Consider the following 23,163-nt stretch of genomic DNA (forward strand, 5'->3'; position numbering starts at 1 on the left):
ATCAGAACAGCCATGGGTACTAAGACAGCTTCCCAATATGCCAACCTCTTTATGGGCCACCTTGAAGAAGAATTTCTGGACAAATGCACCATGAAAACAATGATATATCTGAGATACATCAATGATATTTTCATCCTCTGGACAGACGACACACACTCCCTCATAGATTTCCACTACAACTTCAACAACCACCACACATCCATTAAACTCTCTCTGGAACACTCCCACACTAGAATCAACTTCCTGGACACCATGATCAGCTTCAACAATGAAACCCTACAGGTAACTATAAACGAGAAAGACCTGGATCACCACACCTACCATCACTGAGCCACTAACCACCCCAAACACACCAAGAAATCTGTTATCTACAGCCAGGCACTCAAATACCACAGAATATGCTCCAAGGAAAAAGTCTCAGATATACACCTTAACACACTCAAAACTGCCTTCACCAAACAAGGGTGCTCCACCAGAGAAATAGATTCCATCATGGAACAGGCCACCCAAATACTCTGCGAGAAACTGCTTCAATACAGAAATAAAACCTTCTCTGACCGCAAATGCCTAGCTGTCACCTACCATCCCATACAGGGTATCATCAAACAGCTACTACCCATACTCAATGGGGACCCTATCCTGAAAGAAATCTTTCCTGAACCCCTCTTCTGGCCTTCAAACAACCTTCCCAACCTCTCCAAGCTCCTCATCAGAAGTAAGCTCCCCACAGACCAGGACACACCAACTCAAAGTGGCACCAGACCCCGCCAGAGCAACACATATAAAATCTGCAGAAATTATCTCCACTAATACTATGATCAAACACCCCCAAACAACACACCTTTCAAAATCCATGGGTCTTATACATGCCTATCACAACATGTGGTATACCCACATTCCGTGCACTGAAGGCCACAAAAACAATTATGTGGGTGAAACCGGACAAACACTATCTTTTCGAATAAACTCACATAGGAAAATGATAAAAGCTGTGGGTGAACACTTTTCACAATTCGATCACTCTATATCTGACCTGTCAGTCCTCATCCTCAAAGGGAACCTGCACAGCACTTTCCTGTAAGGATAAGGCCTTTGTCTGCAGCCATATTGTAAGGCCTAAAGCCAAAGGCCTTTGTCTGCAGCCAGATTAAAAGGGCAGCCAAGCAGCAGCCATTAGCTGAGAACCAGGAAGTCACATCCTCACATTCCATCTAAATTACATTAAAACAATGTAATATCAGGCTGCTAAGAAGGAGACCCCGTCCGAACGGCCCCCCACTATCATCAGATAAAGAAACAGGTCTTAAGATGGTTGAAGAAAAGTTAGTGTGATGGCATTCTGTCTGACAAGATACTACTTATCAATAGTTGGGGTTGTGAAATCCTCATTTCATTATTGTTCTATCATTATGGTCCCCATTTCCCTATGGTTTGTGTGTATGATCTCTGTCTGGTTCTTTAATTGTTTCTGTCTGTTGTATAATTAATTTTGCTAGGTGTAAATTAATTAAGGTGGTAGGATAGGATTGGTTAGAAAATTTTATTACACTATGTTGGGATTGGTTAGTAAAATTTTAGTATAATGATTGGTTAAGGTATAGCTAAAAAGGACTCAAATTTCACTATGTAAACTGGGGTTCAAAAGGAAGTTCTTTGGGAACCAACTCCAGGGCACAGCCCCAAAGATCAGAGCGGCCAGACCTCAACACTCTGCCAATGACACCGTGCAGAAACTGGAGTCCCTGAGATGGACCTGATCCTGACTGGCCAGCAGGGAAACGTTCATCTGTCTTATTGGGAGTGGTGAGCACTGTATGTGTAGCATGTACAGTCTGTTTTTGGTGATTGTTAATAAATAGAGGTTATGTGTAAGTCTCTTTCACTGGTAAAAGGTCCTGCAAACCTGCAGAAGTAGTATACACCCAGAGCCCTATGTACTGGGAAAGGGTGTGGGCAGAGGTGAAAGTAAGCTGGTACGCCCTGGTACGGCGTACCAGTAAGAGCTGGTGCACCGTACCGGGACCGGCTTTCCCAGATGGCAATTTAAAGCCCTGGGGTAGTGGCGGCGGGGATTTAAAGGGTCCCCGAGCTCCAGCCCCTGCTACTGCCCCAGCCCTTTAAATCCCCGCCGCCACTACCCCAGGGCTTGGGCAGCAGGGCTCAGGCGGGGATTTAAAGGGCCCCGGAGCTCCAGCCGCCGCTACCCCCCCGGGGCCCTTTAAATCCCCGCCTGAGCCCTGCTGCTGAAGCCCTAGGGTAGCGGTGGTGGGGCTCCGGAGGGGATTTAAAGGGCCGGGGCGGTAGAGGCTGCTGGAGCCCCAAGTCCTTTAAATCTCCGCCTGAGCCCTGCTGCCCAAGCCCTTGGGTAGCAGTGGTGGCAGGGCTCTGGCGGGGATTTAAAGGGTCCCAGAGCTCCAGCCGCCACTACCGCCCTGGGCCTTTAAATCCCCGCCTGAGCCCTGCTGCCTGAACCCTGGGGTAGGGGTGGGGGGGCTCTGGCGGGGATTTAAAGGGCCCTGGAGCTCCAGCCGTTGCTACCGCCCCAGGGCCCTTTAAATCCCCACTGGAGCCCTGCTGCCGAAGCCCTGGGGTAGCGGCAGTGGGGCTCCGGAGTGGATTTAAAGGGCCGGGGTGGTAGGGGTGGCTGAAGCCCCGGGGCCCTTTAAATCCCCGACAGAGCCTGACCGCCATTACCCCAGGGCTCGGGCAGCAGGGCTCAGGCTGGGATTTATAGGGCTCGGGGATCCGGCAGCCGCTACCAAAGCGGAGCCCCAGGCCCTTTAAAGCTCTGCCAGAGCACAGAGCCCCGGGGTAGTGGTGGCAGCTGGGAGCCTCCAGGGCTCCTCAGTGATTTAAAGGGCCCAGGGCTCAACTGCGGTAGCAGCAGCTGAAACCCTGGGCCCTTTAAATCACCCCCGAGCCCCAGGGTTCCCAGCCGCATCTGCAGCTGGTAGCTCGGGGGTGATTTAAAGGGCCCTACGAATTGGGAAAAGGTGGGGTGCCCTAATGTGTGTAGGTAACATGGTGGGTGAACACTTTTCACAATTCGATCACTCTATATCTGACCTATCAGTCCTCATCCTCAAAGGGAACCTGCACAGCACTTTCAACAGATGAGCCTAGGAACTTAAATTCATAACTTTACTAGACACTAAAAGTCATGGTCTTAATAAAGATACTGGATTTATGGCTTATTACAACTATCTGTAACCCACGAATGCCAGTTTTTGTCCTATGACTACAGGGGTGTTAACAGGCCACATCACTTTGAATGGTCTCTTGGAAATGTGCTAACTACTTAAGCTAAACTATCTGTTCCACCTTGTGTTTAGCTGTGACACTCTGAGTACCTTTCCCAGACTTGAGGAAGAGTTCTGTGTAGCTTGAAAGCTTGTCTCTCTCACCAACAGAAGTTGGTTCAATAAAAGATATTATTCATCAACCTTGTCTCTCTAATAAACTAAAGACAATTTCTTTTCCTTAGGAGCAGACCATTAACAAGTGTGTGGGTGTGTACGTACACAGCAAAAAGACAAGCAGAGAAGAAACACATGGTCTCATCTGGTAAATTCATCCGCAAAGCCCTCATCCTCAGAGAACCAATGATGACTCTTACTCTCTGAATGGAAGAGTTGTGCAAAGGTCTCTCAAAATCTTAGCTCTCATAAATGCATGCTGTCTCTCTTGAATCTGAAAGAAATAAATGTCACACCTTTTTAAGTTTCACTCATAGCTGTACTTTATAATTTTATAGGAAAAATATAAATAAAAACATTTTCTTGCCACAAAACCTAATTTTAGCTTGTTGATAAAATTTAGATTCAGGTTGAAATTTATCATATACATTCTCAGTTTGGGAAGGAATTAAACACCACATTACTCCATACACACACAATTTATGGGTTAAATTTATAAAAATGCTTTCAGGGTCTTTTAGAACTTAAAACCTAGTGCAGTAGCGCCATTAGAACCATAATGACATTGTAGAAAACTTCAGCAACAACCATCTAAATAGCTGAGATAGTAAATACTTGAAAAGAAAGAGGGTGTAAAATATTGAAGTTTTTAGTCATGATATTTTCATTGACAATGGGGAGAGAGTTTTGCCTGAGCAAGGACTTCAGGATAAGGTTCAAGGACAACAGGAAATCATGAATATAAGCATACAGAAATACAGATTCCACCCATTTAGGATTCTTTCACAATTGGGTGTTTTCAGCAGAATCCAAAGTCTTTGTATAGTTTTCTCATCACTGCCTCCTTAATTTTGCTGCAGTTCCAGAAGGTTTATGCGTTATTGGTACAGATCACCTGAAAGCAAATATGACAACAAAGAAGTCACAAAGCCCTCCCCCCGAAAAGATTTGCTGCCTGTTTATTTGTTCTCAGATGCTTCCTGTGAATTTACAGCTTCAGATTCTAAGATTTCCCCAGCTTCTGTCCCTGAGGATGCTACAATGGACTAAGGGAGGGTTGCATTTTCCACATGGAAACTGCTGCAGTGTTCTTTCCTCCTTATGAAGGGCACTTACTCATGGTGCTGGAGAGGGGGGTTGGGGGAGCAAGATGGTGGAAAGATGCAGATCAAATGGTAACAGAACGTTAACTCATTTCATTATTTTCCTCAGCACAGGCGCCAGATGCTCTTTCAGCTGTGGGTCAATTTGGATGTTGCTGAGTTCCTTGATATTCAGGATAATCTCGTGTGCTTCCTGGAAGAGTTCCTTCCCCACAGCTTCCTCCACCCTGTTTCGCCATTCTGACAGCTTGGGTCTGTCTTCAAAGATGTCACAACCTACTCCAATGGGCTGCATAGAGAGACATAACTGAAGTGAGAAATGCTGAAGCTTCCACAAGGGAAGTCACCATTAAGTGTGTGTGTGGGGTGGGGTCAGGGGGAACTCATGGAAGAGAATCAGAAAGGTTGGGAGATCTCCTAGTCTACCTATGCATCTGGAAAAAAACCCAACTGGACTGTATTTCTTCATGCGTTTTAATAGTCCCAAATCCACTCCTGACAACAGTGGCCCCTTTTACTTGATGATGACACATGATGTGGCTAACACTTATTTGAGTAATGCTCAGCAACAGCATTAAAGAGATGGGGCTAGAGATCCCATTGGTGAATGCTATTGCCTACTTGCTATTTGTAGTGAGGAATGCTAAACCAGGTAGCAACATACGAGACCACCCCCACCGTTGTAACTTAAGCTGAGGTTTTAGTTGGGGGGCTTCCCCTCTACTATCTGCCTGTCCCACCCTCTGAAATTCTTCACTGCAGAGATGCAGCACTGCTATTTGTTAGTCACTGGGACATGGAATTAAGAGCGGGAAATGCTCTTGCTCTGCAGGATCCCAGCTCTGATGGCCTGGGACCGAGCAACCAATCTCAGTATGATCCACTTAATTTGATTAAAAAAAAAAAAGATCCCCCCAGCTTTGCTACTGGAGGAGTTTCAAGTTGGTATCTTGTGGGTCTGGTGTGGGGAAGAATAGGTAGGTCTGGAGGAGAATATTCTAATATAGGAATCCCTCCCTCTGCTGAATTAGATCTGCATTCCTGCTCTAGGGAAATAGTACCACATGCTGCTCATTCCCAGGTAGTTAGACAATACCATCTTTTCCTTGTGCTGAGTCTTCATGATTACAATCCACTACTCACCTGCATGAGCTCCACAATAGCCACTAGGTCTGCCAGGGAGATCTCACTGCCCAGGATGAACGGCTTGTCCTGAAGGAATTTCTCCTCAAACTGCTTCAGGGAAATAGCCAGCTCATCCATAACCTCCTGCAGCTTCTCTGGAGGCAGTGTCTGGCCTGTGAAGAGGGGAATGAGCACCTGTTTAGGGAGAAGGGAATAGACTTAGCCTCCATAGATATACTTGCACTGGATTTCCTTTGCCTTTGCAAATGGGCTCCACTAAATTTACTGATCATCACGTCATACAATCTAGGATCAGTTTGAAGTGATGCTATATTCACATGTGGCAAGATCTCAGCTTTCATTAAAAGATGATCCTTTATCCTCCAAAATGCTCACAGTCAAAGCAATCGTGTCCAAAGCGGTGCACAGAATAAAAACCCTCAGTGTTTCACAGCTTCACAGCTTCCTCCTGCTATGGCTTCTGGTTAAGCCTCTTATTTATTTTGGGAAAGTGGAGCTGACAGCTAGCCAGCTCAGGTCACAACCTCAAGGAAGTATTAAGTGTACAAATTCACTTGTTAGAACAGAACAAAAAGGGATGTTATATTACATGTACCTGGTAATTACATTTGCTTTAGATGCGTGAAAGCTAGTGAAATTATGTTATTGTCTTCACCTGTTTCCTGTAATTGCTATCTTTGTACTTAATTAATCTTAGATCAGCAGTTCTCAAACTGTGGGTCAGGACTCCAAAGTGGGTCACGACCCCATTTTAATGGAGTCGCCAGAGCTGAAGCCTGAGCCTAACCCCTGGGGTTGAAACCTGAGGGCTTCATCTCTGGGTGGTGGGGCTCACGTTACAGGCCCTCAGCCTGGGGTTGCAGCCTCTGGGCTTGGGCTTTGTCCCCCACTCTCCTCCCCCCCCCCCCCGGGGGTCATGTAGTAATTTTTGTTGTCAGAAGGGGGTCGTGGTGCAATGAAGTTTGAGAACCCCTGCCTTAGATCAAAGATGTGTTAGGATAAGAGTTGTCACATTGTTCATGAAAACTAATGAAATTGTCTGGATGTCTATAACTAAATGTATTAGGATGTCTCTATAATTGAATGGCCCATCAACCGGGGTTGAAGCCTTAAACTTTAAATGAGAAGGTTGTTAACTTCAAAGTATGGATCATTATGTAAGACAATGGAAGACCTACAAACTTGGTCTGCATTTAATCGATAAAACAAGACCCCTGCAGTGATGGAAACGCTTGCCAGACTTTTCAACAATAAAAAGGGAACCTGAAAATGATTCTGCATCTCTGATCCATTTGGATGCTGTTAGGGGGCGTTCCAAATAAAAGAGAGAGGTCCCCAAAGCCATTTTGGGCAGCCCTGAGAGACTTATGGAGAACTAAGCAGATACACCATCTCTGCTGTCACTTTGGACTTACAAACTTTGACTCACCTGTTATGTATTTTACCTGCTTTAACCTCTCAGTAATGCTCATTTCTTTTTCTTAGCTAATAAATATTAGGTTAGTTTACTAGAGAAATTGGTTTTGGTGATTTCTGGTTTTAATAAACTTTCATCATAAAGTCCAGTTTATCTGGGTGGTAAAAAGGTGCTGGAGAGCTTAAGGGGACTGGTCATGGCTCCATGGTTAGACTAATTCAGTAGTCCAGGAGCGCACATTTGTTACTGGTTTGGTGAAATCTAATTATAGAATATACCGCCAGTTTGGGGTATCGGCCCTGTTTTCTGACAGTCTGACCTGAGATTGTTTCTTTCTTTTGTAGCCACATACCAGCCACCGTGACAGGAAAGCAGAACTCTGATCACAGATTTTTGCAGGTGAAACTGGGAGCAAATGTCTCCTAATCATTAGCATACACAGCAATTCATTCCATGATTGCTTAATCCAGGCCAGAATTTAAGCAGATTCTATGTGGCAACAATATGAAGCACAAGCAGTGTTCCTTAGCATGTGGGCTATATATTCATAGATTTCAAGGCCAGAAGGGACCATTATGATCATCTAGTATTACCTTTGCCATTGAACATTGACCTTTTGGTGAGGGACCTTGTCAAAGGCTTTCTGAAAATCTAAGTACACTATATCCACTGTATCCCCCTTGTCCACATGCTTGTTGACCCCCTCAGAGAATTCCAGTAGATTGGTGAGGCAAGATTTCCCTTTACAAAACATATGTTGTCTCTTCCATAACAAATTATGTTCATCTATGTGTCTGACAATTCTGTTCTTTCCTATAGTTTCAACCAGTTTGCCTGGTACTGAAGTTAGGCTTACTGGCCTGTAATTGCCAGGATCACCTCTGGAGCCCTTTTTGAAAATTGATGTCAAATTAGCCATCCTCCAGTCATTTGTTACAGAAGCTGATTTAAATGATAGGTTACAAACCACAGTTAGTAGTTCTGCAATTTCACATTTGAGTTCCTTCAGAACTCTTGGCTGAATACCAGCTGGTCCTGGTGACTTATTACTGTTTAATTTATCAATTTGTTCCAAAACCTCCTTTAATGACACCTCAGTCTGGGACAGTTCCTCAGATTTGTCACCTAAAAAGAATGGCTCAGGTTTGGGAATCTCCCTAACATCCTCAGCAGTGAAGACTGATGCAAAGAGTTAATTTAGTTTCTCCTCAATGGCCTTATCGTCCTTGAGTGCTCCTTTAGTATCTTGATCATCCCGGGGCCCCACTGGTTGTTTATCAGGCTTCCTGCTTCTGATGTACTTACAATTTTTTTGCTATTACTTTTTGAGTCTTTGGCTAACTGTTCACTTTTTTTTGGCCTTCCTAATTATAGTTTTACACTTCACTCGTCAGAGTTTTTGCTCCTTTCTAGTTTCCTCAATAGGGTTTAACTTCCATTTTTAATTTTCTTTGAAGCCTTGTGAGAGCAGGTTGCAGAGATTGGAAGCAACTGTATGTTGCATACGTGACTCATATTTGTGTTTCTTCTTTGTGGCGTTTAGCCAACTGTACTCCAATGTCAACAGAACAGGAAGCTAAACAAGCCCCAAAGTGTTTAGTCAATTACAGACAAGGGCAAAGTTACAACAAGCAAGATGAAGTTATTACATGTTTACTGGCAACTCTCCGCACAGAGTGTATCCCCATTATTTCTATTCTTGTTCCCATTTTGGAGTAGCATCTGTGTGTGCTGGAAGCAGACAGTCTCCTACAGATTTCATAATTGGTGAGTCTGCAGGGGAGCTGTGATTAAAGAATACAAGCCTTTCAGCTTCGTTTTGCAGAGCATGCACAAGGGAAGCAAAAGCAACCCAGGTCCTATTCACACCTCCAAGCTCTCTCTTTGGCTATGTCTATACTAAAACCACAGGGTGTGATGCGGTTTGTGTACACATACCTGAGCTAGCTTTAATCTAGCGGTGAAGGTGCAGCAGCGCAGGCTTCAGCAGGGACTAGCTGCCTGAGTAATCCCTAGGGTACCGGGTCTGGGTGGGCTTGTACAGCCTGCACTGAAGCAGCTTCACTTTCTGAAGATCTATAAAGATCTGTGCTTCCCTGGTGAGGTTCAGACCTTCTGCGTTAGACTGATATTTTTAAGGGAAAGTTGTTACCAAAGCCTTCCTTCCCACATCCAAATACTAAGGAACTGGGAACAATTGCCTATGTGAGTTTCCTCTCAGCTGGGTATGGGGCCAAGTGTGCTATTTTGGGGAGACAAACTTGCTTTGTATAGGAGCTGTTTAAATGTCCCATGTCCAGTGAGGAAATACTAGTATTCTGAACTTTTAGCATTTAATCTTTTTACCTTGATCCACAAGGTCTTGGGAGCATTAGCCCGGATGTTGGTATGATGCCATGACAGGTATTCATCTACCCGGGCCCGTTTCTGTATGTCAGACGGGTACCAGTTATCAGGGGTGTTGTACTTCCTGCTCAGATACAGAAGAATTGCAGTGCTGTCCAGAAATTAATGGGAGACAAACAGTGGGACAGATTAGGTGAAAGAATATATTCAGCTGCATCAATCTCTCCTCCCCCTTTCCTAATGTTGCTTCCACTAAAAAGTGTTGGGGCTGAGATTTTCAAAGGAGCCTAATGGAGGGAGCCACTCAATTCCCACTGAAAGTCAATCCGAGCTGGGCGCCGAACTGTTGTAGGCTCCTTTCAGAACTTTAACCTGTAGGAAAATTAAGCCTCAAGATGAAACCAGTGTTTGTACAGTGCCTAGCACAATGGAGTCCTGGTCCATGACTAGTGATCCTAAGTGCTCCAGTAACACTACTACTAACACTAATAATAATCTGTAGACAATATTTTGCTAAAAACCCATTAGCAGCTGTACTTTTCTGATGCCTCTCTCATCACTGCAGATTTCCAAGGGGTTTGTGTATCCACAGAAGCTCTCTTTAAGTGGCATCCCCCTCCAATCATCTTCATAAAGGCCCTGTCTTGCAAGATCTCCCCACCCACCCTCGTGAGTTCAAGGGAATTGCTTGCACAGAGAGCTTGCAGGATCAGGCCCTTGGTGTTTGTTGCCGTCCAGTGTTTGTGTCATCACGAGCAGGCAGGAGAAATCAGCCGGTTAAAAATCTTGGTAATTTGCAATGACGTATGGTCAGCTATTGTGTTGGGGAGTGAGTCCCATAGAAAAATCTATACTGACAAAAGTAAAGAAAGAAAATACAGGCAGCCCTTGCCATTCTGATACAGATATCATTGAACTATTTTAGCATTATGACAGTGTAAGCCTGCTGAGATAAGGCTTTTCAAAGGATGCAGACAGGTCATTTTGTAAAATAAAAATGAGGTTTTATCTGTCTGATGCTTATATGACCTTTGTCGCTGTAGTATCTGAGTGACTAACATAAACAGAAATGTTGCCATGATTTTGTATTTCAGAGTAAAAGGTTTTTTTTGTTTGTTTAGCTTTAAACATTCCTCTGCAGTGTTCGTAACCCAAGACTTTGTTGTGTAGTGTATGCACATGAGAACCAGGTGGCAAAACCCATGCCTAAGGTCCTAGGTGCTATGGTAATACAAATAATACAAAATAACAACAGTATGTTTTCATCATGGAAGCTAACAAATGCAGAAAAGCAAACAAAGTAAATGAGATTTTTTATTACAATAACCTGAGATGTTAAAAGGTACGAATTTTAAATCTTTGTGTATGATTTTTATCTTGGCAGTGTCAAGAGGTTTCAAATGTGAAAAGGTAATTGCAAAACATTTTAAGTGGGCACCCACAGCCCAAGCATGAGTGTCAGTTAAATTAACCGCTTCAGAGCCAGCAGAGAAGCACATGAGACAAACACTGTATTGTCCTGCTCCAGCCCATGCTAGAAAATCCTTGCTTCCCCATAAATAATGACCAATTAAGCTAGAAATGGCTACTCCACAATTTCAATTACATCTAACCAAAGAGGACCAGCTCCAAGTCTGAATCATATCATATATTTGAAATATGTGCATAGATTTAAGAACATAAGAACACAAGAATGGTCATACTGGGTTAGACCAAATGTCCATCTAGCCCAGTATGCTGTCATCTGACAGTGGCCAATGCCAGGTGCTTCAGAGAAACTGAACAGAACAGGTAATCATCAAGTGACCCATCCCATTGCCCATTCCCAGTTTTAAACATCTAAATGATAACACTGCATGTGAGTCAAGTCCCTACCATCTTCTTTCTTTGCAGGAACACAGGAGCTGAGATACTAAAGCAGACCATCAATCTGTCTAATCCATAAATGCATATGGCAAATTCTGAATTTTTTTTTTAATCAGCCATAGGGAATGATACTTCCCAACCCCTGAATTTAATCAGCTTATCCCCTCATAAGTATGGTGAGTAATGGTATTTGGGGATTGAATTCTTACCTCTCTGCTAAGGTAAAGACTCCATCCTTCAGTGCTGGCACTTTCTTTAGGATGTTCACTTTGCCAAACTCTTCTCTATAATGTTGCCCTAAAAACAATTAAAATATGATAGTCCATGATCAGAAGTATCTAAACCTGTGAAAACTGAAGCAAGCACCTAGCTTATACATAACTAGACCATGCATGAATGAGGATCAGTCAAACCCATAAGAACATTCTGCCTTCACTTCATGGTGTTCTGTTAGAGTTTTCCTACATGTGCCTGTTTCAGATTAAAAAGGGGCATAAGTTAAAGAGTCAGAACGTAAGCTATCTGTGAACTTTGCAAGCTGCTCAGGTCTGCCAATGGCATGGAGCAGTTCAGGATGTTGCAGGAGGATTCAGACATTTGATTCCTGTCAGTGCTAGTTGTTAGTATTATATAGCTTATATTATGGAACAAATATTATGTATTTTTAAAGGCCCTCTATTTAAGCTGTATGAATCACCCTTCTACCATGATTTGCACTAGAAATGTATTAAACTGTGATTAGGCTCTTGTTCTTGGTACATGTGAAAATCATCAAGGACAAGATAGTGTTTAGTTGAGGTTTGCTAAAATTAATAGGTAACTATAATTGTTGCAGTTTTTCTAGAAATATTTTGCTATAGATGTCCAAGAACCTTGGAAAACATGTGCAAACTGAATAAGAAAGAAAAATAGGGTACATAATGAGACAATGGAATGTGGGGAATTTCCTGTCCATGATAAACAACACGGAGGTGTGCGTGTGTGTATATATATATATATATATATATATATATACACATACCGCTGTCAATCAGCAATGTGATGAGGTGTAATCCCTGATCCATATAGCTCTGCTGGGAGATGCTTATAGTGCATTATACTGGCAAAAACATGCGCTTACCAGGAAATCTTATTTAACTGGGAGTGGAGGTTGGGGACTGGAATAAGCATCATGCCAGTATAACTGAATCCATATTAGGAGTGCTTTGCTGGTACAGTAGATATGTATACTATATCAGGAAAGTGCTCCTCACTCTCCAGGGTGTAATCTTTGTTAAAAGCTCTCCACTGCAAAGAGAGACATATAAAAGAGATGGTTTGCTGTCAGATTGGGAGGATGTATCATCTAGTGGAGTCCCACAGGGTCTGGTACTATTCAATATTTTTATTAATGACTTGGATAATGGAGTGGAGATTATGCTATAAACTTTGTGGATGACACCAAGCTGGGAGAGGTTGCAAGCACTTTGGAGGACAGGATTAGAATTCAAAACTACCTTGATGAGTTAGAGAATTGGTCTGAAATAAACAGGATGAAATTCAATAGAGACAAGTGCAAAGGAAAGGAGGAAGAAAATCAAATGTACCACTACAAAATGGGAAACAACTGGCTAGGCAGTAGTACTGCTGAAAAGGATAGTGGATCACAAAATGAATATGAGCCAATAACCAGGTCCCCCCTCAGTCCTCTTTTCTCAAGCCTAAACATACCCAGTTTTCTTAACCTTTCCCCAGAGGTCAGGTTTTCTAAACCTTTTAATTGTGTTGCTCTCCTCTGGACTCTCTCCAATTTGTGAACATATTTTCCAAAGTGTGGCACCCAGAATTGGACACAGTAGGCCTCACTGGGCTAATATAATTCTGGGGTGCCTTAACAGAAACGTTGTATGTAAGACACAGGTGGTAATTGTCCTGCTCTACTTGGCACTAGCGAGGCCTCAGATGGACTACTGTGTCTAATTCTAGGTGTTACACTTTGGGAAAGATGTTCACAAATTGGAGAGAGTCCAGAGGAGAACAACACAATTAATAAAAGGTTTAGAACACCTGACCTCTGGGGAAAGGTTAAGAAAACTGGGTATTTTTAGTCTTGAGAAAAGAAGACTGAGGGGGTACCTGGTAACAGCATTCAAATATGTTAAGGTCTATAATAAAGAGGATGATGATCAGTTGTTCTCCAGGACCACTGAAAGTAGGACAAGACGTAATGGGCTTAATCTGCAGCAAGAGAGATCTAGGTGAGATATTAGGGAAAACTTTCTAACTCTAAGGGTTGTTACGCTCTGCAATAGCCTTCCAAGGGCAGTTGTGGACTCCCCAGTATTGGAGGTTTTTAAGAAAACGTCAGACAAACACCTGTCAGGATGGTCTTGGTTTATTTGTCCTGCCTCAGCAAAAGGGGCTGGACTCAAAGACTTTCTAGTGTTTCTTCCAGCCCTACATTTCTATGATTCAATGAGATTGTAACGGAAGTAACCAGTTGATCCCTTGTGTTCTATCATTTGTTTTGTTTTAGATTTTCTTTTCCTTTCTTTAATCATAAAATAGCCATGCTTAATAATTGTGATTTTACATTGTCTCAGTCATGGTGTCCCCAAGGGTTTGTAAAAGAACCCCATGCGACTCAAATGGTGAGAGTCACATCCCTGAGGTGGCTGTAAGAGGGATGACTAGTAAGGGCTGGCCTACTTTTGCGTGTTTCTTAAAACACAATATCGTTAGTAATTTTTCAAATGAAATTACTTGGCCTCCAACCATTTAAAATCACCCTTTTCCACCCCACAATCCCTTGAGTGTAATTTGGCTCAGTGGCACCTACTGCAGTATTGCTGGTGCAGGTAGCAAGTGGGGACTAAACCCCAAGCCCCTATGTCCTTGTCTAGCTCAGTCAGGGCTCCCTGTGGGGGTGTCGCTAGGCACAGTGTTCCTGCTGAGCTCCTCAAGGGGCACGGCTGAACCTGTGCTCTCCACCACAGGCCTCTTGCGGGCAGCGTTAAGAGCGCAGCTAAGGACCGAACCAGCCCGCAGTGTTGCCACATGGGACAGGACTGGGGCTGAGCTGGAGCCCAACTGGCATGAGGGGAAAATTTCCCGCCTTCCAGTGAATTGAAACCTTGCCTGGCCTGAGGGGAAAAGCCCTCTGACTGGCTGACTTCCCTACCTGCCCGCCTTCTTGGGCTGAGTGACCAATCAGAGCTGCTACAGGAAGAGCTAGCACTCACTCCCTCTCTCACCACAGCAACCCAAAGCCATTCTCACAGGAGGGGAGGGGGCAGCGGAAAGAGCCCAGCCCTCAGGGCAGCTCTGCTCCCTCCTCCCGCATCCCTTGCTGCAACACTGGCCCTGGGCAGGCAGAGAGGGGACCCCACGGCAGCCCCCAGGCCTGGGAGTGGGGTGCAGAACCCTAGAAGGAGCAGAGGTGAGGCTGAGCGGATGGGGGTGGGGGCTGAATTGATGAGCTAAGGGAGGCAGGACTGATTTGGAGGTTGGGGCTGGGGCAGAATTAATTGCTGGGTAGGAGATGGGCAGATGTGGGGTGAGAGTTCCTGCAGCAGAGGCCAAAATCACCTCACCCAATAAATCTGGGAAAGTAATCAACACCGGTTGTCATACACAGGCAGGCACGCACACACGGGCAAGCACAGACACTATACACATGGGCTGTCCATAAATTATGTAATACATTTTTTTATTAATTTCAAGCCCCACCCACCTCTTGTAACATGTTGTAATAACACTGAAACAAACACACAAAATTAAGGACCCACCCACCCCCTTATGTAACTTATGGTTAGCCCCACCATCACCACCTCACAGACACAAAGGGGATGGGCAGGAGGAGTTAAAAAATCAAAAGTCAGGCCGAAAAACCACAATATCACCTTTAAAAAAAACCAAAAACCCTCATGATTTTTTGGGATCTGACTCATGGCACTTGAGGTCAACAATACTGGAATCAGCCAAGGAAAGTAAAGATCAGCAGAGCAGGGTTGAGGCACGGTAGGAAGGCTGAGTGGTGAGACCTGCACCGCAGCTGCTGTAGCTATCCTGTGCAGAAGGGGGATTTCTTTGGGGGTCTCATTCTAGCATCTCTCACCACCCCAAATAGTCACTGATGTTAAACAAATCTATTAACTGAGAGGCTCAAACAAATTTCCAAAGAAAAGAACAGCCCTGAGGCAAAGTACAAGGGCAAGAGTTATTATCTCCAATATTTTGAGCTCTGTTGACAGAGTGAGCTCTCTGCAGAGCTAGGGTTGGCTTTTGGATTCTGTAACAGACAGAGCAGGCTGTAGGGAGTTGTCTCCATGAGGATTTAGTTGTTGTCCATGTTAGTGAGACAAAAGATCCCAGAATGTGGGGATTCTGTATGTGGGAATTAGCATGTGCATCCTGGACAGTAGGTTCATCATGGTCTTAGGTTAAAGGGAAACAGCATCCATGTTTCCCTGCAGTCTAAGTTCACAAGGTAACAAACACCTTTCAAAGCAAATGCACTGTGAATTTATATATACACTTTATGCTAGTTATCCCTGGTGTCTGAGCCTATTGTTAGAGGCAGCCAGCAACTGAGTAATGATGTCCTTTATCACAGTGGCAGCAGGAGAGCTCCATGTGTGATACTCTGAACCAGCTTCCAAGCTGCTTTAATTATTAACAGTCCTATTAAGAACTTAAAATTAGTGTCCTTGATGGAACTACTAAATTATTAAAGCAGCTTGGAGACTGGTTCAGAGCCTCTTACAGGAAGCTCTCATGCTGCCGTTGTCACAAATGAGAAATTACATCTAATTTTTTTGTTTCATGATGGCTTTACATATACAATACAGCCTTGCTGAGATTTCTGTCACATGGCTGTGCAGTGAGCCATTCAGGTTTGCAAAGAAAAGCCTTAATGCCGACACTGGTTTCACTTTGCTTCAATGGGATTAATGGTTTATTTATTTATGTATAAAGATATTTATTATGACTGATCTTTATATTTGCAATTTAGCAGAGATAACACTGTAGCCCCATTCTACTAGGCCAGGGATGGGCAACCTTTGGCCCGCGGCCCGTCAGGGAAAGCTACTGGTGGGCTGGGATGGTTTGTTTACCTTCAGCGTCCGCGGGTTTGGCTGATCGCAGCTCCCATTGGCTGGGGTTTGCCGTTCCCTCGCCCCCAACAATGGGGGCTGCGGGAAGCGGCAGCCAGCATGTCCCTCGGCTCGTGCTGCTTCCTGTAGCCCCCATTGGCCTGGAACGGTGAAACCCAGCCAGTGGGAGCTGCGATCGGCCAAACCTGCGGACACTGCAGGTAAACAAACCATCCCAGCCTGCCAGTGGCTTTCCCTGATGGGCTGTGTGCCAAAAGTTGCCCATCCCTGTACTAGGCTGTGCTGGCCAGTATGTGAGAAGCCTGTTCACAGGTCACATGGTGTTGACCTGACTTGTGGAGTCATCTTCTGAATGGGAACCAGATCTGCTGCAAGTAATTAATGGTTTCAAAGCAGCACCTCCAGCTCTCTTGGGGTTATGTACACAAGGGTGGTTGCCCTGCCTCCTAGAGCAATTTCAATAGGTAGTATACACAGTTGTTCATGGAATCAAAAAACTTGTCAGGATACTAACAATGAAGACTCCTAGATATAAGACCTTAGGGGAAAGGAAGTTTACTGGACAGAAGGGAAAGAGCAAAGTGGGTAACATATTTTACAGAAAAGAGAAAAATCAATCTATTCGCCATGGCCAGCCATTCTCCCAGGACTCACATGTCTGAGAACTCCACTTTTTTGTTTCAAAGTTGATCAGGGTGACCAGATGTCCTGTTTTTAAAGGGGCAGTCCCATATTTAAGCCCTCATGCAGGTGTCCCGATTTTTTCTTAAAAACAGGCAAATTGTCCCGTATTTTCTGCCACCCCCCACCCTGCATGATCCCTGCCCACCAGCCACCTGCCCACCAGCGGTGAGTGGGAGGGGTCCAGTGGCTGACGGTGGGGGTGATGGTGCAAGTTTGGTGGCGGGGCAAAGCTGCAGCGCACAGGGTCGGGTGCTCCCCCTGCTGATCCATCAGTGCAGTCCCTGCTGCGTGCCGGCTCTTGGCCAGCAGGGCCCCATCCCCTGTCCCGTTTCCAGCTGGCACTGGCTGCGAGCTGCGGTGGCTGGTGAGTGCGGGCAGGCACCAGGCGGCGCCCGGTTATGTGTCACCGCTGCTGCCCACCCATTGGCCCTTTACATACTCCCCCTCTCACTGTCCTCTCCCTGCTTTGCCCCTTCACCTCCCCCAGACCCACTGCTCCTCCATATTCCCCCTGGTGGGGTGCATCCCGCTCCCAGTGCTGTGCGGAGAACCAGCCCCCGGACAGAGCTCTAAGCTCACCAACAGCCCAGGTCATCCCTTCCCCCACCTCCGCTGCGGCTGGAAGCAGCTCCCATTCCTTCCCTCCTGCACAGCACCAAAAAGCTGCTGCTGGCCACAGTTTGGTGTGAACCCTGGCAGAAATCAGGGGGGGGGAGCATGTGCCCCTGCGTGCACCCCCACATGTGTTGCCAGGTACCATGAGAGCCGGGTCCGTCCCGGGGGCCCACCCAGGCAGGGAGGGTGGAGAACACCGAGCAGGGAGCATCGGGTCAGTTGGTCACCCTCCTGTGTGAGAGACGTGTACAGGAGTGTGTGTGTGTCACCTCTCGCTATGTGAACCCTAAAGCCTAAAAGATAAGAAGGTAAATAAATAGAATCTAACTACACAGTATTTCTTTTTAACAGGGGCTCAGTCAACTTGATGTTAATTTGAACATTTGTACTGCATAATTCTCATTGATTGCCGTTGAACTAGCTTGAATACGAGTAATTTTACCAGGAGTCCAATATTCAGCATAGGGAAATATGGCCACCCTAAAGCTGACACATGGATATAGCTGGAAGGTGCAGTCAGTAAATGAGTAACAGTCATTTTAAACAATTGCGGGGGTCTAAACAGAAGCAAGCTGAGTGCTTCTGATAAATACACAGTCCTATATAGTGCTCCCATGCAGACAGTCAGGGTATCTCTAAACAGAACAATGTCCAGTGCCCAGGCTGTCCTTCCCCTGCAGATTCTCTGTAACGAACCAACTAAACTTGCTAGACATGGCTGTAGGGCATTCCTAGCAGCTCCACAGAAGCAGCCACAATACAGATGACAGGTTTCAGAGTAACAGCCGTGTTAGTCTGTATTCGTAAAAAGAAAAAAGAAAAGGAGTACTTGTGGCACCTTAGAGACTAACCAGTTTATTTGAGCATGAGCTTTCGTGAGCTACAGCTCACTTCATCGGATGCATAGATGAGATGAGTCAGATGAGTATACAGATGAGTATACAGATGAGTCAGTTGGGTATTCCAGGAATAGAAGCACACTGATCAAACCACAGTAGCCTCTCCCTTAGCTCCCCGCAGTAGGGAGTTAAAATAGTGCCATTGCCTTAGCAGTGAATCTGTCTCTCTCAACAGGCTGGGCAAAGTTTCCCGGGGCTGGGCTAGTGGAATGGATTCAGTTAGGCTGTGCACCCCTTCACAGGCTTTACCTTCTTTTGCGTCTCTCCCATGCATCATGGGGCACTGGCTGGCAGGATGACAGGAAGAGGCTGCATACAGTTGTCTCTGAGCTCTGCCCCTCTGTGTTCCCCCCAAAAACAGTCTCTCTTACCCCCTCCCTCAGCATATTTTACAGGCTATGAGAGCATGTGTCCACTTTCAGGGAACACAAAAGCTCTACTTTCTCATGAAGCACTGACAGCGGAGAGGGTCTGCTGACTTGCGCTCACTAGAATTACAGTTGTTTGAGTTTCCCTGCAAGAATTCTACAAAATGAATGTGATGAATTCCAGAAAAGTGGCAGTTTATTGAGGAAGGATAAATTTAAAAGGAAGCAATTGAGATTCTGGTCACAGAGCAAAACTGGAGAGGGAAGAATGTGATGACCAGGTAAAAGACAGCAAGTATGTCTCCTCTTATTGGTGGGACAACAGGATTCCACTGATACTGGTGAAAACAAAAGTGCTTGTTGGTTGGACAGCAATATTTGCTCTTTCATATCTAGGCCTTTCAGACCTATGAGCAGAGATGTTGTTTGAGGAAAATCAGCCCATTAGCTTGAGAAAGCAGCACATGGATATAAACACACTGATTTGCTGTGGTAGCAGAAACTGCCCATAACTCCCATGCATGACTGTACCATTGAATCTCCTGAGTTATAAGCAGCCTCCTGGTCACAGCTCCCATTTAATTGAACAGGTAAAACTAGACACCCTGCACTTCCAAAATGACCACTGTCTAGGATTGCCAGCTGTATGGCTCTGCCATACAAAGTGATCTTCTGGTTGCTGGATCCCAAGAGGCCCGTCTACGCTGCAAAAAGCCATGTTACAAGACAATATTTTCCTGACCACTTTATAGAAAATTCTGTTCTTGCTGTGTAGATGACACCAAACAGTGTTACACATATTTATTGCCAAAGCCCTGTAAAGCTCAGTTTGTTTCCCCTTTCCATCCAGATGAGGCCAACCCATTTTAAGCAGATCCAGGGACTATCTTGTTATAACATCATGCCAAGGGACAGTTCTTGGTTGTTATTTCTAAAGGAGAGAGGCCTATGGTTTGTCAGCTGAACACCCGGCATTGCTTATTAACTGGTTGTAAGTCCTATTAGTCAGCTGAGGAGTCAGTGCAGGAACTCTCTGTGAGTCCCTATTCCAGGGAGAGAAGAAGCTGCTGAGATGACACTGGGGGAGGAACGGGGGAAGTAGAGAGCGAAGAGTGGCAGGGGGAAGAAGAGGGCCAATTCAGGGCCCCCAGACCTCTGATAGAAAGGGGAGATAGTTCATTTTTGTAGGATTCTGTCTCTTTTGTGTAATGCAAGAGCAGTGTCTGTAACCAGGACCCTTACCTTCGCACGAGTGTCCTGGGTTATTGCCACCTGGCATTTTCCTCCCCAGAATGGAATCTGCCAACAGATAAGTAGATTACTGTGACTGAATGCACCCCTGCATTCGCACTCTACACACTCTATAATCTTTGTACAAAATATGCTTTGTTAGGTATCATTTGAAAACTAATAGCTTGCCCGTCAGTAATCTCATGGTAAAATGCGTGTAGCAACATTATATGTAAAGTTATGAGTTCTTCTTGAATGATGTTAGTGGCACAAGTTCAAACCCATATAGCTCCAATTTGGCAGAACTGGTCAAGCAGGCCTATCTTAAACAAAAGAATGTGTGTTTAACTCAATTTACATAGACGTAGTAAACAAGGTCCTTAAGACAGCATGAGGGAGACAAGGCAAATCTGCATTTTAGCAAAACACAGCAGGGAACCTCTTTCACCACCAGATTCCTTTTCTCTGTGCTCACAGCAGGCCTGAACTTTTACTAAGGCTAACTCTGAGGAATATGTCAGGTTTCAGAGTAGCAGCAGTGTTAGTCTGTATTCGCAAAAAGAAAAGGAGTACTTGTGGCACCTTAGAGACTAACAAATTTATTTGAGCATAAGCTTTCGTGAGCTACAGCTCACTTCATCGGATGCATTCAGTGGAAAAAAATAATGCATTTCAAAGGGTGGCAGACCTATAAAAGTGAGGGGCAAAAACATCCCAGGTTCTCTCCCTATTCATCTCTCTCTTGCACCTAAGAAGACAAAAGAAACAGCCTATGGATTTGGGAGCAGATCCTAAATTTGTTAGTCTCTAAGGTGCCACAAGTATTCCTTTTCTTTTTGCGGATACAGACTAACATGGCTGCTACTCTGAAACTTGGTCAGCAATGTTACTGGAAATTTGTGGTAAGAATTTCACCTTGGACCAAGCCTAGTTTGTTAAGTTTAGTACAGTTAAGTTTAGGAAGCATTTTATCTTTATTTTGCTAGTGATCATTTCTGATTTTAATGCCTTATACTTGTACTTATTTAAAATCTATCTCTTTATAGTTAAATAAGCTTAATTTATTCTTTAATCAAAGCTAATCCAGTGTTGTGAATTGTTTGGGTAACACCATTTAGGGTAGCAAGCTGTTGTATGTTGATCCCCTTAGAGGAGCAATGGACCTATGTATCTGGACTGTGCAGGAGGGGGCTGGACAGTGCAGAACACATTTTGGGGAGAAAATCTGGGACTGGGAGTGTATTGGGGTCACCCTGCAAATGGTACCACGGCTGGTGGAATTCAGAGTGTGACTGATGTGTGGCTGGCAGGCTGCAGCTATACAGACATTCAGGATGTTACCTGCATGGTGGAAGGCTATTCATGAGCAGCCCAGGTGGGAGGTACAGCAGCAAACCATTGTGATGGACTCAAATTGCAGGACAGGGGTGCCACAACCTCTCACGGGTCTGGATTGCACTCCGCAATGTCATAATTACACAAACCAGAGGGACAAAAGGAAAAAGGCCTTAAATACTAGGGGGTCCTTAGACAGGGCCTATTTTCTTCTCACCTGAAGTAAAGCCCATGCTGTGTACAAATGTCCATGCAAACCTCACATTCCAACCTCCTCATAAACTTCCAACCCTTTCCCTAAAACCTCTATTACCCCCATCTTCCTACCCCACCCCCCAAGAAAAACTGACTGCCACACACAGTTTATCCCAATCCCTATCTCCCTTGTGTGCTGCATCCCACACAGGATAAATTGCTTCTCCACATACAGAGAGACTTCTCATCCCCCACAAACTCCTGGCCCTCTCTAACTCTAGCTCCCTTCCCACTAGGAAAGATCCCAAGATTTGAACTCAGCCTTCCAGCACCCAGGCCTTGTAACACCTGTCTCCAAACTTCCCTATCCCACTCAGACTCCCTCTCAGCAGAAAAGGCTCCCATACTTTGCACTGCTCTTCTTTCACTGACTTCTGTAAAGTCTGTTACTAGCAGAATAATGAAGGGTTTTCAACCTGGAAATGTACCAAAATATCTATCCTGGAATATTCCAGAAAAGTTATGTTTGTATGAGCCTCTACGTGGACCCTCCTATTCCAGAATAAGCATGTCCATACAAGAACTGATATCAAAATTATAATCAACCCAGAATAACTATTTTGATACAATCCCACTTTAGAAAAGTCCTTAAAGGAGGAAGGGAAATGCACAGAAATCCTGGGGAGGGGATGGGGGAGAAGGAAACGCACCACAGTTCCTTAGGGTTTGAGGAAATGAGGAAATGGGTAATATTGCCCCCTCTCCCCAAGTGCAGGAAGTGTAATTTGACTGAGTTCCCCATGGACAGGTGCTAACCAGGCTCAGCCCCCAAGGGGGGATGGGATGCAGAGTGGTAAAAAGGCTCAGCTCCCCTCACTCACCTTTGAACAGCTCCACATGCTTGAACTCAAAGGGGATGTTGTTCTTCTTTGCGAAGATGTAGACCGTTCGGCAGGGCTGCGAAAGCAGATCCAGGTAGAGCTCCAGCCCCATCCTTCCTGCTGGGCACAGGGAGCAGCAGTGAGAGAGAGAGAGAGAGAGAGAGAGAGGCTTGTCTCAATGTGGCTTTGGCAGCAGCAACCAACAGGGTGGACAGAAATTTCTCTCCAAGGCAGACAGTGGCTTAACTTTGAACCAATAAGGAGAGCCCTTCCCCTGGACTGCTAGGTGTTCCTCTAGGGGAGGTAGAAGGGGCAGGGACTGCAGTAGGTGGGTGGTAATTTTCCCTCTCATTCAGAAAAGGACTACACATTTATACATATAGTACTGAGAACAGCCACTGTTATGTTACTTTGGGTAGCAAAGTACAAGGAATATCAATAAACCTTCATCTTCAGGCCAACCACTAACTGGTTAAGCAGCTGGCATACTGTGACCACTGCTTGTTGTCCAGATATTGCTATCTTGTTGTCCAGATATTGCTATCCCCATCTGTTTGTTTTATCCC

At 45.0% G+C, this 23,163-nt stretch overlaps 1 protein-coding gene across 1 annotated transcript; it reads right to left on the minus strand.

Moving 5' to 3' along the window:
- Positions 1–4,607: 4,607 nt before the first annotated feature.
- Positions 4,608–22,729, minus strand: LOC141999389 (glutathione S-transferase theta-1-like). Its single transcript, XM_074972754.1, has 6 exons — positions 22,598–22,729; positions 20,199–20,255; positions 11,504–11,591; positions 9,429–9,579; positions 5,663–5,839; positions 4,608–4,808 (listed from the first exon to the last, which is right to left on the minus strand). The coding sequence occupies exons 1-6, from the start codon at positions 22,707–22,709 to the stop codon at positions 4,608–4,610; spliced, it is 786 nt and encodes a 261-aa protein (XP_074828855.1). The 5' UTR covers positions 22,710–22,729.
- Positions 22,730–23,163: the final 434 nt, after the last annotated feature.

Source organism: Natator depressus, chromosome 15 (assembly GCF_965152275.1).
Source record: "Natator depressus isolate rNatDep1 chromosome 15, rNatDep2.hap1, whole genome shotgun sequence".
Classification (NCBI taxonomy): Eukaryota; Metazoa; Chordata; order Testudines; family Cheloniidae; genus Natator; species Natator depressus.

Bases quoted from the DNA above. Each gene is read 5' to 3' on its own strand.
- LOC141999389 (XM_074972754.1), bottom strand. From the start codon at position 22,709: ATGGGGCTGGAGCTCTACCTGGATCTGCTTTCGCAGCCCTGCCGAACG. The intron at 20,256-22,597 runs GTGAGTGAGGGG...ATCTGTTGGCAG, and splicing joins GCATGTGGAGCTGTTCAAAG to ATTCCATTCTGGGGAGGAAA. The intron at 5,840-9,428 runs GTAAAAAGATTA...CTCCCTAAACAG, and splicing joins CCAAGACCTTGTGGATCAAG to GTGCTCATTCCCCTCTTCAC.